The 16,262-nt window shown below is 35.4% G+C and overlaps 1 protein-coding gene across 1 annotated transcript in view; it reads left to right on the forward strand.

Moving 5' to 3' along the window:
* Positions 1 to 16,262, forward strand: part of cacna1sb (calcium channel, voltage-dependent, L type, alpha 1S subunit, b) — a 40,572-nt gene that overhangs the window by 7,408 nt on the left and 16,902 nt on the right. The window contains 18 exon segments of the mRNA NM_214726.1: positions 467 to 619; positions 751 to 956; positions 1,323 to 1,426; positions 1,640 to 1,779; positions 1,959 to 2,043; positions 2,130 to 2,290; positions 2,405 to 2,630; positions 5,156 to 5,363; positions 5,445 to 5,565; positions 5,856 to 5,970; positions 8,373 to 8,469; positions 8,617 to 8,686; positions 11,037 to 11,169; positions 11,262 to 11,391; positions 11,853 to 11,912; positions 11,996 to 12,102; positions 13,636 to 13,723; positions 16,106 to 16,213. Of these exon segments, the coding sequence (NP_999891.1) occupies positions 467 to 619; positions 751 to 956; positions 1,323 to 1,426; positions 1,640 to 1,779; positions 1,959 to 2,043; positions 2,130 to 2,290; positions 2,405 to 2,630; positions 5,156 to 5,363; positions 5,445 to 5,565; positions 5,856 to 5,970; positions 8,373 to 8,469; positions 8,617 to 8,686; positions 11,037 to 11,169; positions 11,262 to 11,391; positions 11,853 to 11,912; positions 11,996 to 12,102; positions 13,636 to 13,723; positions 16,106 to 16,213 (2,312 nt within the window).

Genomic DNA, 16,262 nt, shown 5'->3' on the forward strand with positions numbered 1-16,262 from the left:
AATAATTGGTTTCATCTCTCTGTCTCCTCTCCACCAATCAGGTAGATGCTACACACTGGTGGTGGATGAGGAGACCCCCCCCCACCCTCCAATGCGTAAATTTAAGTGTCAAGAAAACCGCTAAATAAATGTAAGGAATTATTGCTATTATTATGTTAGTTTATGTAATTCATGCCTCAGTAAATTATATGTATGAATTTATTTAAATTAATCTAATTTATTAATATAATGTATTTAGGTTTTCAGTGTTGTGAGGGATAGGCTAGGCTATGCAAACAATGCATCCAATTTGACATTACTTTTCGGCAATATGTAGAAACAAACCTGTTTTATGAGAATAGAGTTTCAAAGGGCTATCCCCTCAACCCCTCTGAAATTCGCACCCTGTCTATAAAAATGTTTTTGCCAGATGTAAATAAAATTCTCATTAAAAGTGTTTTAAAAGTGTTTTTTTTTTGTCCTCCAGGCCTGCAGGTGGTGATGAGCTCTGTTCTGAAGTCCATGTTGCCCCTTTTCCACATTTTATTGCTGGTCTTTTTCATGGTCACCATTTATGCCATTATGGGTTTGGAGCTTTTCAAGTGTAAAATGCACAAGACTTGCTACTACCAGGGCACCAGTGAGTCTGTTTTTACAGTCTGCAAGCATATAACAACATTAATCTCTTAGCTGAACAGAAGTTTTGAATGACAAATCAATGCCAGTACTCTATATAGGTGTAAAGATCAATGTTTTGAACTTCTGCTTCAGACATTATTGCCCTCAGGGAGAATGAGAAGCCTTCACCCTGCGCTCAGGCTGGAAACGGGCGGCGCTGCACCATCAATGGCACTGAATGCCGTGACGGATGGCCTGGTCCCAATTTTGGCATAACCCACTTTGACAACTTTGGCTTTGCTATGCTCACGGTCTTTCAGTGCATCACCACAGAGAGCTGGACAGATGTGCTCTACTGGGTAATTACTTCTGCTCATAATAGTTGTCCTGTGCAGTAATATCTGCTAGAAATTACGCTGCCAAAAATAATCATCTAAATAATAGAGATAAATCAATGATATAGAAACATACAGATTAGAAACAAATCAAACTATCTGCCAGTGCAATAAAATATTCAGTCTTGGTAAGATTTCTTAAAATAGGACAACTTACATAAGCTGCAGTTATGCATAAACAGGAACATTCCTGCCTGGAACAAGGTTTTTGATTATTTACAATTGTATATATATATATATATATATATATATAATTATATATATATAATTATATTTTATAAATTACCAAAATCAAGTATAGAATCTTATGTAGATGATTTGATTTTTCAGATTAATGATGCCATGGGAAATGACTGGCCTTGGATCTACTTCTTGTCTCTGATAATGCTGGGCTCCTTCTTCATCCTTAACCTTGTCCTTGGAGTACTGAGCGGGTATTAGTTTTAGGTTTTTTTTTAAATATATCAACCAAATAATTCTTCATTTGTCAGAATAATTTATGGAACACAGACCTGTCATCTTAAAATGGCTCCCTTAAACTACTTAACTGAAATTGAAGAGCAAGAACATCACATGAAAATGCAGATATTTGGCCTCAAAGATGGCCTCATCTTTGAATCGTCAGTAGGAGTTTTTCTCTTCTGCAGGGAGTTTACTAAAGAGAGGGAAAAGTCACGGTCACGAGGAGAATGGCAAGTACTTCGAGAACGACAACAAATGGATGAAGATCTGAAGGGTTACATGGAATGGATCACTCATGCTGAAGTTATGGATGGAGACTCTGATGGTACTGTCTATCTGTGCGTCTCTCTCTCTGTCTGTTCATAACTTCTTTCTTCCTTACTGTCTGTCTGTCTGTCTGTCTGTCTGTCATCTTTCTGTCTATTTTAAGTGGTAATTTCAATGTATCAAAAAGCACGAGGACAGCATCACCCAAGTTTCTCATCACGCTGATTTCCTCTCCAGCTATGCTGCTTCTTAGAAAGGACACTGGCTCAGAGACTGATAGTTTATATAAGATGGAGGGGATCAACAAGGTGGTCTATTTCTAGTGAGTATTGCAATCAAAAACTAAAGTATGGATTATGCTTCAGAAGACTAAAACTAACCTTCATTTCCCCATTACATAATTCACAGCCGTCTGGCGCGCCGCTGGAACATTGTTATACGGAGAAAGTGTCATGGCTGGGTGAAATCAAAGTCCTTCAACTGGTGGGTTCTGATCGTTGTGTTGCTGAACACTCTGGTCATTGCCACAGAGCATCATAACCAGACAGAGGGCTTAACGAACTTTCAAGGTCTGTTTTAAGAAATACACAGATTCCTAACTTCCATTTAATGTTTAAATGTTTCTTGGAATTTTTTTTTTTTGTATATTCAAGATGAGAAGGTTGATGTGCCTTTTTTTGCAGACACCGCCAATGTAATCCTGCTCGCCTGTTTTACAATTGAGATGATTATGAAGATGTATGCATTCGGTCCGAGAAGCTACTTTATGTCCATCTTTAACCGGTTTGACTGTTTCGTGGTCACCATCGGAATACTGGAGATCATCCTGGTCGGGTCAGGCATCATGACACCACTGGGAATCTCTGTGATGAGATGCATTCGACTCCTGCGCTTATTCAAGCTCACAAAGTATGTCCACTTAAATTAAAGTAACAGAATTGTGCATTTGTTTTTTAACCAGGACCAAATAAATTATTTTCTTATTTAGTTCAGACTCATCAAGCAAAATAAAAGAAGTGTGAACACCCGTAAAAGTTTTATATGTTTATCTATTTCAAAATTTCCAAGCAATTATATTTATTACATTTACTTATTGCTATCTCTTTTAAACTCTGTATTGTCTAGTGTGAACTTTCTGTTTTGCAAAAGAAAAAAATATTATGAATGTATAATAATATATGTTCGCTTATTTCATCCTTCAAAATATAAATCATTTACGTCTTTCCCTCACACCTCATTCAACGGCCTTTCTTGTTCATAGTTTAGTCACATTGTGTTTAGACTACTGTAATTCCATTCTTTTTGGCCTCCCTAATAAAACGTATAAATCACAACTCGTACAAAATGCTGAAGCCCATATAATCACAAACACCCAACAGCTTCATTGGCTTCTAATCTTTTTCAAAATTGATTATAAAATGCTACTTCTCACTTTTAAAGCCATTCATAATCTTGCTCCTCCAAACCTTACTAGTCTTGTTCAAATTGCCACACCTTCTCGAACACTCATGTCTTCTTCTTCTATTCACCTCATGCATCCACCTGCTTCATGGGGAGCACAGCCTTCAGCCAATCTGCTCTTCAGTTTTGGATTTCACATCCTCCTGATCTCCGTGATGTAAACTCATTCACTCACTCATTTTTTTTGGCTTAGTACCTTCATTAATCAGTGGTTGTAACAGCGGAATGAACCGCCAACTTATCCAGCACATCTTTTACTTAGCGCAGCGGATACCCTTCCAGCCACAACCAAACACTGAGAAACAGCCACAACCCAACACTGGGAAACACCCATACACTCTTGCATTTACACACACTATGACCAATTTTAGCTTACCCAATTTAAATATACCACATGTCTTTGAACTTGTGGAGGAAACCGGAGCACCCGGAGGAAACCCACACGAACACAGGGAGAACATGCAAACTCCACACAGAACTGCCAACTGACCCAGCCAGGGCTCTAACCAGAGACCTTCCTGCAGTGAGGCAATTGTGCTACCCACCGTGCCGCCATAATCTAAACTCTCTTTCACAATTTAAATCTAAACTTAAAACACTGTTCAGAACGGCCTACTTTCTTTAACTCTTTTTTTTAAAGATGTATTATATTCTATTGACTTTTATGTTGTGTTTTTATTAGAAATGACTGTCCTTGCTGTCTTGTACAGTGACCTTGAGTGTCAAGAAAGGCGCCTTTAAATAAAATGCATTATTATTATTATTATTTATAATGATATTTAATATATATGTTGTGTATTATATAGCATTATAAACGATACATTATAAAAAGTGTTTTATAAAAATTCATCATTGTAAATGTTATATTTTTTATTAAATAAAACATTTTATTTCTTGATAAATTTACAATTTTAACATTAAAACCCCTGATTTGATCAATATTTTACTGTTAAAGTTACACATTGCCTAATTAAATATAATTGAAATTGTTATCATATATTTTTATAGAATTACACGCATTTTAACCAAATTTAAACCACACTGAACTGAACTAATCTATACTCTGAAATCTTGACTTTACTGGAACTTCTATGTTAAGCAGCTTTGGCACAATCTACATTGTAAAAGTGCTATATAAATAAAATTGAGTTGAATTTTCACTAATGCTTTTAGGGCTGGGAGATTAATCGAAAAATAATCGACATCAAAATTCAGAACCTATAATCAATCAAAATTTTCTTGGATGATTTTTACAATTACTTTTCCTATACTGCGTGTGGAGTCACGTGACCCAGCTCTGTTAAAGGCCGAGGCTGATTTATGCTTATGCGGCCACTTTGCAGCCACATCTGATCTTTGGTCAAGTAGGACAATGGACCCATTCTTGAGCCTTACTTTGCATTACATTGATGATGATTGGAAGCTGCGCCAGAGATGCCTTATTTTCCATTAAATTAAAATAATTATTTACATTAAAATATTTGTTTACGGAAGATGAAAAAAATACACTGTTTAAATATTATTTATATACCAGAGTTATTTTCTTTAGAAGAGAAACTGCTTATTTTCTACTTTTAACATGAAAAACATTGAAAATAAATAATTTTGTGTCCAAAAGTGCAAGTTATTTATTTTCCCTTTTTTTTTTTATAAGAAACAAAGTGACTGTTGATTTTTAGGCAGTGTGTGTTCTAATTTCAGTTGCTCAACTTTGATGTTCAATAAATATTCATTGATAGTAGATAGTGTGTGTTTACTTGAATTATTTTAAAACTAATTAATGCACCCTTCATTCAGAAATCTCTCACTTGTAATATGTGAGCACATGTACTGTACAAAACCTGTCAGTGAACGATGAGGGCAAAAAACTATAATAAAATAAATAAATAAATAAATAAATAATGGGGATAATATCTCCCATACATAAAGCACCAGCTTCCTTCTTTAAGCTATTTCATCTCATTGTTTTCCAGGTACTGGACATCTCTTAATAACTTAGTAGTATCTCTACTAAACTCAGTGAAATCCATTGCCTCCCTGCTCCTGCTCCTTTTTCTCTTCATCGTCATCTTCGCTCTGCTGGGGATGCAGGTGTTTGGTGGCAAATTCAACTTTCCTGACAGACCGATCCAGCGCAGCAACTTCGACAACTTCCCACAGGCCCTCATCAGTGTCTTCCAGGTACATCAACCGCTATTTCAAACTACAATCTCATTTATCACTGAGTAGTCAGATAATGTGAAGCTTCACCTTTGTTTTCAGGTCCTGACCGGAGAGGAATGGGACACAATCATGTATAATGGCATAATGGCTCATGGTGGACCCAAATCTCCAGGAATCCTCGTCAGCATTTACTTTATAATACTATATGTCTGTGGAAACTGTATCCTTTTGAATGACATGCTTTTGTGTATTTGTTAAGCATTCGGCAGAACTCTAAAAGCAAAACATTGAATATAATATGATAGTGGTGAATATGTGTGTGAATGAGAGTGTGTATGGGTGTTTCCCAGTACTGGATTGCAGCTGGAAGGGCATCTGCTGCATAAAACATATTGCTGGTTCATTCCGCTGATAAATCAGGGACTAAGCTGAAGGAAAATGAATGAAAGAATTGAAGTTTGTTGTTGTGAGAACATTTTGGGGCTTCTTCCTTAGCAATTTATTGGTCAGTTGTTCTCTTGAACGTGTTTTTGGCCATCGCTGTGGACAATCTTGCCGAAGCTGAGAGTCTGGCAGCCGCACAGAAAGAGAGAGCGGAGGAAAGAGCCAGAAAAAAGCTCATGAAGTAAGGCTTTTGTCACACCAAACATGTCACAAAACCTTGGACACTGAGATTGATTAATATGAATTAACAGTTAATTAATATAACAAAATCATTCAGTAGATTACAGCAGGGGTGTCCAAACTCGGTCCTGGAGGGCAGGTGTCCTGCATGGTTTAGCTCCAACTTCCTCCAACACACCTGCCTAGAAGTCCAGTATACCTAGAAAGAGCTTGATTAGTTGGTTCAGGTGTGTTTAATTGGGGTTGGAACTAAAATAGGCAGGAGATAGGCCCTCTAGGACCGAGTTTGGACACCACTGGATTACAGCAATCATTTGTTTTTATATTCCACTTTGTATTCAGCACTCAAATTCAAACACAGGCTCATTGGAAATATGTGCTTACATTATTTTGAAACCGCAAAAAAAGCATATACATTTATTGCAGTTTCTAGGTAAAATTAATGCATGTTGCCAACCACCTTTGTTCCTTTTCACACTAATGATATTTACAGGCACTTCAAGAGTTCACACTTAGATATTGCTTGACAACTGTAAGCAGGTTTGGCATGCTGTCCTGGGACAGAACCCTGAGCTCGGAGATAGTTGAGCCCAGGGCTCCCGCCAGGTCCATTGAGCATGTGAGGGGAGTACGAGATCAGGTGGTTCTCGAAAGCTCCCCTTTTTGTAAAGGAGGAAAGGAGGAGAAAGGGGGTGGATCGGGGGTTTCTTCGGAAAACGAAGATTAGAGAGTAATATCTAGCTAGGCTACTTATAGTGAGTTAAGATAAATCTGATTGGCTAACTAATGAGTGTAGATAAGCAGCCAGCTGCAGTCAATTATATCACATGCTCCTCTCGAAATTAGTTTGAAAAACTTCACATATTATTGAACAACAAGGCATTTTTTTCGAACATTTCTTTGCACAACATAAAAAATATCACAAAACAACTTCAAGAGTTCACATAGCTGATGATTGATTATAAGCCTGTTTGTCATGATGTCCCGGGAGAGAGCCCTGAGCTCAAAAGATCCCCAGCCCTGGGCTCCCTCCCATTTGTAGGGCGAGAGGGGAGATTGAGTTCAGGTAGATTTCTAGAACTCCCCTGCTAATTTGTGGCTGACAAATTGCTTTATAAAAGGAAAAATACTGATGGCTAAGAACTTGACTATGGTGCAAATTTGATTTAGTCAATTTACTTATGTCTTTGGTTTGTGGGAGGAAACTGGGGGAAACCCACACAAGCACAGGGAGAACATGTAAACTCTGCACAGAAACATTGATTGGCCTAGTAAGGATTAAACCAGTGATTTTCTTGCTGTGAGACAACAGTGCTAACCACTGGGCTACCATGCCACCCAATCTAGGAAGCATAGGGAGGAATTGGGGTGAAAGGGGGGATTCCTCAAGAAGATGACTGTGCTAGGAAGACTATGGTTGTTTATAGTGACCTAAGAAACATCTGATTGGAGGATCATTAATGAGGGTCCAGCCGTGGTCAATCATAAGCATGTGAAATTAGTTTAAAAATAAACTTCACTTAACGTTGTCTATGATTTGTAGTCAAAAATGTTTGCCTTACCTATCTATCTACAGTATCTCCATGTGGACTTTTTTGGCGTGGATGGAGTACTCAGTAGCTTACTTTGTAGTTTGTACTCATGCTGTTGTACTTGTCTTCAAGACTAGTGAAGCACAATTCCACAAAAAAGATGAACATAATGTGAAATCAAGGTAAAACTATGTGGTCACAGTGCACATTTCTCTTACACTTGCTTTTGAAAACACTATTGGTTGGGTTTAGGGTAAGGTTTAGGTTAAACTTTGACTAAGTGATCTGTACAATAAGTCCTGCGTATAAGAAGGATATGTCTCTAAAATGTACAACAAAACATGCCCTAAGTATCGTATTTTACATTCGCAATAAAGTGTAGACAATGCCGTTTGGTGAATTTGACATCTAAAACGCAAAATGAAATGTAACTGGAGAAGATTATTTTACATATCGCAAAAATGTAGGCTGAAATGTATTTCCAGTGAGCCTGGGCTGATCAAATCAGATGCTATTTGGATATTGCCGTTCACTTGTATGGTGGCTCTGAATTGCCAAACATCTCTTAAAATGGTTATTATTGTCATTAGCATTTGAACTATTATTATTATCAGTAGTAGTAGTAGTAGTATTTTAAAAATTACAGTTCAGTATTGTTATACTGGTATTTATTTATTTTATGTATAATTTGATCGAAAATAATTATAATAAACTAAATATTAAAATAACAATTATTTAATTGAATCAGAAAATGTTGTTAAAATTATTTATGGTTATTGCATTTTATCAAGTCAATAGTCACCGGCAAGTTGTCAATATGTTAATTTCAGACCTTGTATTTATTATTGAACAACATTTTCGTTTTCATAAGACCATTGCCAGAGAAAACTGAGGAGGAGAAAGCCCTGATGGCCAAGAGACTAATGGAGTCCAGGCAAAAAACTGAAGGAATGCCCACCACAGCGAAGGTATGACTAATATCTCTCTTTTTAGATCCGCTGGTCACCCTTTTAGCAAGCACTATAACGATTATCCAAGATATTGTGTCCTCAAATTCAAGACACTGATGCTAGCTTAGTGTCTGCTTAATGAACAGTGTATACTTTGGTCTCCAGCTCAAGATTGACGAGTTTGAATCAAATGTGAATGAAGTGAAGGACCCCTTTCCTCCTGCTGACTTTCCAGGTAAGGCTGAAAGCCTCCGACACAAGGGCTTAAATATCATCAGAGGGCTCTACACTTCACAAAAATGCTGGCTCAGACCTCATGGTACAGCACTAAACATGTAAAGGATGAAGTTCAAAGATAGCTGAACTATTATAAGTCCATTTTATTATTAGCTCCAGCCTCCAAGCTCATTTATGGGGCACATTTTAAACCACACTGCTGGCAATTTCCACGTGGTTATAAAAGAGACAAGCTTTACAGTGTAAACTCTTCATGATCAATGCTAATACAAAAAAAAAAAAACTAATACTTTAATACATTATGGCTTTAATTGTTTATTAATTAGAGTAAAATTAGAATAAAACAACTTTCCATTTAAAAGATGTATTAACACCATGATGTATCAGTACCACTGACTATGATTAATAAATGCTGTAGAAGTCTTGTTAGCTCAAGTTAAATAATGTACTATTAAAATGCTGACAAATGAAAGCTTGTCAGAAAGGGTTAGCATTAAACCTGATTACAGTTTTTCTCAGTCACTTTGGTCCATTTCTTAGATCAGAATTAAAATTCTCAAATGTTCAATTCGTATCAGTGTGTAACAGTACTTGTGCACATCACAAAAGCAGTTTCTCATTCCTTTGAACAAGTAGCAAATGCTTTTGTACATCCATGCAAATGGTTTCCTGCATTATCAATTGCTCATGTCATGTTAATCAAAAATGTAGTATACATATACACATAAAAATACCCCACAACATTTAATATCTTATTCATGGCATAAGTCTTTACATGCAAAATGGCTGAACAAGTTGTCATAATATTTGGTCATAACACATTTTTCAATACATTTTTATTAGATTTTTTTCTAAATCTGTCTACAATTGGTACATTTCACCCAGGTGATTCTTGACTTTTTCTAATGAGGGTGCATCTCAAAGCAGATTGTCCGATGTTCAAGTTTATATTTTTGTTTTTTTTTTGTGCAATGCGGTGCTGCCTATTCCTTTCTGTATCACAATGTCAACAAATTACAGTACAAACAGCAAAAACAAAGCCATAGTTACATCAGAACACCTCTAAAGAGTACACTGGTATATTGACAACAGGACTAGGTTTTTGACTCTTTTGACTCTTATCCGTACACCATGACACAAGGATTTGTCCTTCTGACGGCACTGACACATTCATTGATTTTGAGAGATGAACTAACGATTTTGAGCAAGAGACATGCACTTACTGTTTTGCAAATTTCCATTCTGATCTGAGAAATGTACAAAAGCGACTGAGAAAACTAAGCTAAACAATTAGACCACAAATATACAGATAGATCTATTCTGACTTTATTACTCACAAGTCTGAGCTTATATTTTACAGTTTTGCCTGTTTTCCTGGAATTCAAAGAAACCTGTCAGAATATAAAAGACAGTGAGCATGTAGAGTCATACAAACTAGTAGTTCCAAGAAGGTAAAATAATAAAAAAAGATAAAATCTTGAATTCTGGTTTTATACAAACTAAGAATTCTGAGGAGAAAAAAGATATCTCTGAGGAAGAAAAAAAATCAGACTTCTAAGAGAAAAAAAAACTTAATTGCAAGATGTAAACTCAGAAATCTGAAGTAACAATTAAACAATAAAAATTACTATTACTATTGTTATTAGAAGTAGTAGTAATAGTAGTTTTAATAAGCAATTTACAGTTCAGTAGTATTATACTGGTATTTCTTTATTGATTTATTCTATGTATAATTTGTTGTGAATGTGAATCTTGTAGGCTAAATTGTCCATAGTGTGTGTGTGTGTGTGTGTGTGAATGTCTGTGGATGTTTCCCAGAGATGGGTTGCGGCTGGAAGGGCATCTACTGTGTAAAAACTTGCTGGATAAGTTGGCGGTTAATTCCGCTGTGGCGTCCCCGGATTAATAAAGGGACTAAGCCGACAAGAAAATGAAAATGAATAATAATAATAAAAAGAAGTAGAAGAAGAAGCACTCTGGTTTTATACAAACTAAGAATTCTGAGAAAAAAAGACACAATTCAAAGAAAAATGTGATACAAATGCATCTCTGAGAAAAAAAAAACTGATTTCTGAGAGAAAAAAAGCATAATTGCAAGATGTAAACTCCAAAATCAGAAGTAACAAGTAAACATTGCAAGATTAAAAATTAATTGCATGAAAATATTTTCTAAGAATTATTTCTAAGAGTTTTTATCTCTCGCCATATTGACTTTTTCAGAATTGTGAGGTGATATCTTACGCTCCTGAAAGACAAAAATTATAATTATGAAATGTTAACTCACGTTGAACTAAATCTGTGTATGCCAAAGTCCTTTGACCAAGCTGTATTCCTTCTCTTCCGCTCAGGTGATGATGAAGAAGAGGAACCAGAGATCCCGATCAGCCCCAGACCCAGACCCATGGCTGACCTGCAGTTAAAAGAGACTGTGGTGCCCATGCCTGAAGCCAGCTCCTTCTTCATCTTCGGCCCTCAGAACAAGTCAGTTTCTGCAACACAATATTGAACACAGAAAAAACTAAATTAAGACTAGATTCAAACTCAAAATAGTAACTCATGATGTTTTTTAAAAGGTTCCGGAAGCTTTGCCACAGGATCATCAACCACACAACCTTCACCAACATCATCCTCCTCTTCATCCTCCTCAGCAGTATCTCCCTCGCTGCTGAAGACCCCATCGACCCCCACTCATTCAGAAACAAGGTCACACATTTTGATTACTGGATGTGACCCTGAGGCACAATTTTAAGAAGAGACACTAATAATATTTCCATTGATTTATGGCTTGGATTGGACAATATTCAGCTCTGATACAACTTTTTAAATATCTGGAGTCTGAGGGTGCAAAAAAAAAAACTGAATATTGAAAAAACTCACCTTTAAAGTTGTTCAAGTTTTTAGCAAAGCACATTGCTAATCAAAAAAATAAGTTTTAATAAATTTACACAATACATTTACAAAAAAAATCTTCATAAAAGACGATCTTCCTTTTATATTCTAATGACTTTATGCATAAAAGAAATCCATAATTTTGACGCGTACAGTGTATTTTATAACATAACATCAGGTTTGTGGTCCAGAGTCACATATACAGTATTGCCTTGACTAAACTTTTGACTAAATCTACACATTCATAAATATATGCTTTGATTCATTGATTTCAGGTCTTGGCTTACGCAGACATCGTCTTCACAACGGTCTTCACCATTGAGATTGTGCTGAAGGTAATGCACTTGTCAGCTTTATTTAACCTTCAGATTTGTGATTTGGCTGACATTTACTTGAGCGCTGACTCGTGTATTTTTAGATGACGGTGTATGGAGCGTTCCTGCATCCCGGCTCCTTCTGCCGAAACTCCTTCAACATTCTAGATCTCATTGTTGTGGCCGTTTCTCTCCTGTCTATGGGAATGGAGTAAGTTTTGTCATATTATATGTTTTTTTCAGTGTTTCCCTCCCACTCATTCTGGTATTGCTTTGACAAATACATTTCTATAATAACTTTTAACAGCTGCTGTTTTGAGATGGTGTCCTATTAGCAAACATTAATTTATTCATATATTCAATTTCCATCGGCTTAGTCTCTGATTTATCAGAGTTTGCCACAGCAGAATGAACCGCTGATTATTTTGGCATATGTTTTACGCAACGGATGCCCTTCCAGCAGCAACCTAGTACTGGAAAACACCCATACACTTATTCACACACACACTACGGCCAATTTATTTCATCCAATTCACCTATTTCGCATGTTTTGGACTGTGGGGAAAACCGGAGCACCCAAAAAAAAAAAACACGCGAACGTGGGGAAAACATGCAAACTTCACACAAAAATGCCAACTGGCCCAGCTGGGATTTAAACCAGCGACCTTCTTGCTGTGAGGTGACAGTGCTAACCACTGAGCCACCATGGCACCCTATTAGCAAACAAAATCCTATGAATCCAAACAATTGTTGAACAAATGACTCTAGTTAGCTAAACTCTTGTTTAATTAATCAAAAACACACAGATCAACAATCTCCAGTTTTAAAATGTATGATTTTTTTGTGCCAGTTCCTTTCAATGAATCAAACAAGCAGTGTGACTGAACTAGTTAAAAGATTCTTGAATAAACGACACCAGTTCAGAGCAGTTCTTTTCAGCGAAAAATACACAAAGTGCAACCAATTTAGCCTAAATGATTCTCTAATGAATTACTTTTATTAATCGGCTCTTGTGACACCTGTGTAGACCAATTTCAAAATTAACCTCTGTGCATGTACATGTTCTGCCCTAACTTTTTTTTTTCATTCATTGGCATACTGAAAGCAGCAGCAGATAGTTTATCATAGTTAATCTGAGTTTATGAAAGTTAAATAACTAACTAATTTAAATACAGTTTAAATAAGAATGTTAGAGCGGTGCAAACCAGCAACATCAGTCATGCAGCATGTACTTTTAATAATTTTAATGAGTTTAATATTGAATAATTAGATTTTAAACCTTAGATTTTATTGGGAGTCCATTGCAATATTCTGTGCTTCTGAATAGCTGTCATATCATGTCTTTTGCGAACAACCAAATTGCTTGTTGCCAAATTCTTGTCTAAAATTCTTGTATAGTGTTCCCTCCTCTGTAAAGGGTTAAATTGTTGGGTAAGGGGTTGTTCTGGAAAAAATAAATTAAAAATCATAAAGTAAACAAAAAAAATCTTGTATAATAAGTGCAACTAGTTTACTTTGGTGATTCTTAAATGATCAAACCTTATGAGGTAGTTTCTTTCAAGTTAAACAAAAAAAACAATGTGCAGCCTATATTGTCTAAGCAATCCTCAAATATTTTTCTAAACTCATTTATGCATATAAATCTTTTTTTGTGAAATATATATTTGTGAAATATTTGAATGCTTAAGTCGGTTGAAGAAGGTTGGATGTTGGCAAGTGACCGGATTGTATTATTGTATTTCAGGTCTAGTACCATCTCAGTAGTGAAGATTCTCAGGGTGTTGAGGGTACTCAGACCTCTAAGAGCCATCAACAGAGCCAAAGGATTGAAGGTGTGTATATATTCAGCATCCCAACTTAAGCTGCACTGATGGTTTGTGCAGTGGCATTAATGTCTGTTTATATTCGAAATACCGCCACTAAAATTGTGCTTGGCCTTGTGTTCTACCAAAGCATTTTTTTTCCTAACGTTAGCATTGTTTTTAAAAGGAGTGCTGAAATTTTTAAATGTTGCATATAGGATGAGGTGCTGAGCATCTATTTACACTTGAAGCTGAAGTGTGTTTAACATTGATTAAAATGCTTTGCTCAAGACTGTCAATGTTTAATTATTCTCCCAATTGACATGCCACTTAAGACCTCGTATCCTTCCAGTAAATCATGTCATATCCATGACATTGGCGTGACTCAATGACTGCATTTCGACTTTGTGATTTGTGGGGGAAAAAGTATTTGTAGAATCATATAAAATGCTGCCTCCACCTTAAAAACAGACCACCAAAAGCAGACATTAAAGTATTGATTTATAAAGTGAACATCTAATGTTAACATTTAACCTAATGTGTTTTACAGTGTGTTTTGACATAAAGAAACTTATATAAACAAAGTACCTTTTTTGCATTCTATAGTCTTTAATATAAAGGAGCAAGAGTTTCCACCATCTTGGAAGTGATGTCAAATGACACTTTTTGCTTTAGGTCAGGGTAGATCAATTGTTTTGGTCTGATTTATATATGAATTTTTTACATCAAAATGTAATTTTGATATTGATTTTTCAATGTGTGACATAATTTGTTACTTTTCTCATGACAAACATTTATTTAATATTTATATATTATATTTATAGGGAATTTTAATGGGTAAATATATTCACAAATGGTAATCATTAACTAATTTGCATAATTTTCTTTGTGACTTAAATAGTTTAATTATTACATTAAAAATGGTTTATAGTAAAAAAAAAATGTAAAAATTGTGAAATTGTATAAGGACTAAATATTGTTTATTTGACCATTTTGCCTCTGTACCCTGTTTTTATTATTATTTTATTTTGTTATTATTCATTTTCTTTTATTTACAATTTTTTCCTTGTTTATTATTGTACTTGATATCACCCATTGTCATGGTTATTAACATGATTGTATTGTTATACAATTGTTATATTGCCATCAACTGGCCCAGAGTTCACACAACAGATCTCTAATTTTGAGTGGCCTTCCAATAGATAAAACAGAAAAAATAATAGATAAAATATTTGCAAATTCTGTCCTAATAAATCTTTAATGCAGTGAAATACTTTAATGATCACTTGTCTGAACATTCTAGTCATAGTATTTACCACTTGTTATATTCTCAAGTAAAGTCAAGTCAAGTCAACTTTATTGTCAATCCAATCATGCAACAGTACATTACACAGTAGACTGAAATTATGTTTCTCCCATACTCCAATGTGCAATTTAAAAACAAAAATATGACACACACTAGACATAAACTAAACATTTAACTAATATAGTACAAGATAAATTAAATAATAGACACTAATAAACTGTGACCAGTTATTATATATCCTATTTTTCCAGAATATGACCAAATTACTAGAGATTCTGTCTCTGGAACTGTCATCAGTGTGAACCAATGCTAAACAGGTCTATTTGACTTTGTGAAAGAACGGTATGCTTACAATTTAGAAGATCCAAGCCATCTAATATAAGAAAAGCTAAGAAAAGTGGAGGGAGGATGTAGTGGTAGGATTTGCTGTATATTCTTCTGGTTATTGCAAAGTGTTCACTTTAAAAAAACATTCTGGTTATAAATTGCACAATGCCACAGTATCTGCAATCTTGCAGCGAGTGACAACATGTCAACTCTTGCATGCGGACGTGGTGTGTCAAATGTGTATGTATATATATGGCTAAAAATGCTTAATTGGACACACAGCCTTAAGAACACTTTGAATATGTTATATATGTGGGGAAAATGGAAATTATTTTTATTACTTTTGTCTTTATTTTTTATTAGAAAAATGTTTAGACTAACAACAGATTAATTAATCTTTCTCTCTTGTATTATACCACATATTGACCAGACACACTTCTCCTATTTTACTGTGCCGCATACTTTTTAGAAGGAACATGCTGACAAGAGCGAAATAGCAGAATAAGAATAAATATATTGCGGAGACCCTTGTTCCAGACTGCTGTTTAATACAAAGTCTAGACATGTCACAAGTAACGTAACCCAGAGCTCTGTCATCAAATTATTCATTTGTATCTAATAAATTACTAATATTTTTGGCATTGAAGAAAACACTCTCCAGACCTTTTCTTATTGAACATGCATGGAATTGGCTTGATATTCCAACATATGGTTGCTTTAGTATTTTTGCAGTCTGTAATATTACTAGCTACTAAATATACTTCCATTGTCCACTCCAGCACGTGGTCCAGTGTATGTTTGTGGCCATAAAAACCATTGGCAATATTGTCTTGGTCACCATGCTCTTGGACTTCATGTTCTCCTGCATAGGAGTGCAGCTCTTCAAGGTTAGACACTTTACTGTATTACAACACTGGATTCTGAACTTCAGAAATT

Source organism: Danio rerio, chromosome 8 (assembly GCF_049306965.1).
Source record: "Danio rerio strain Tuebingen ecotype United States chromosome 8, GRCz12tu, whole genome shotgun sequence".
Taxonomy (NCBI): domain Eukaryota; kingdom Metazoa; phylum Chordata; class Actinopteri; order Cypriniformes; family Danionidae; genus Danio; species Danio rerio.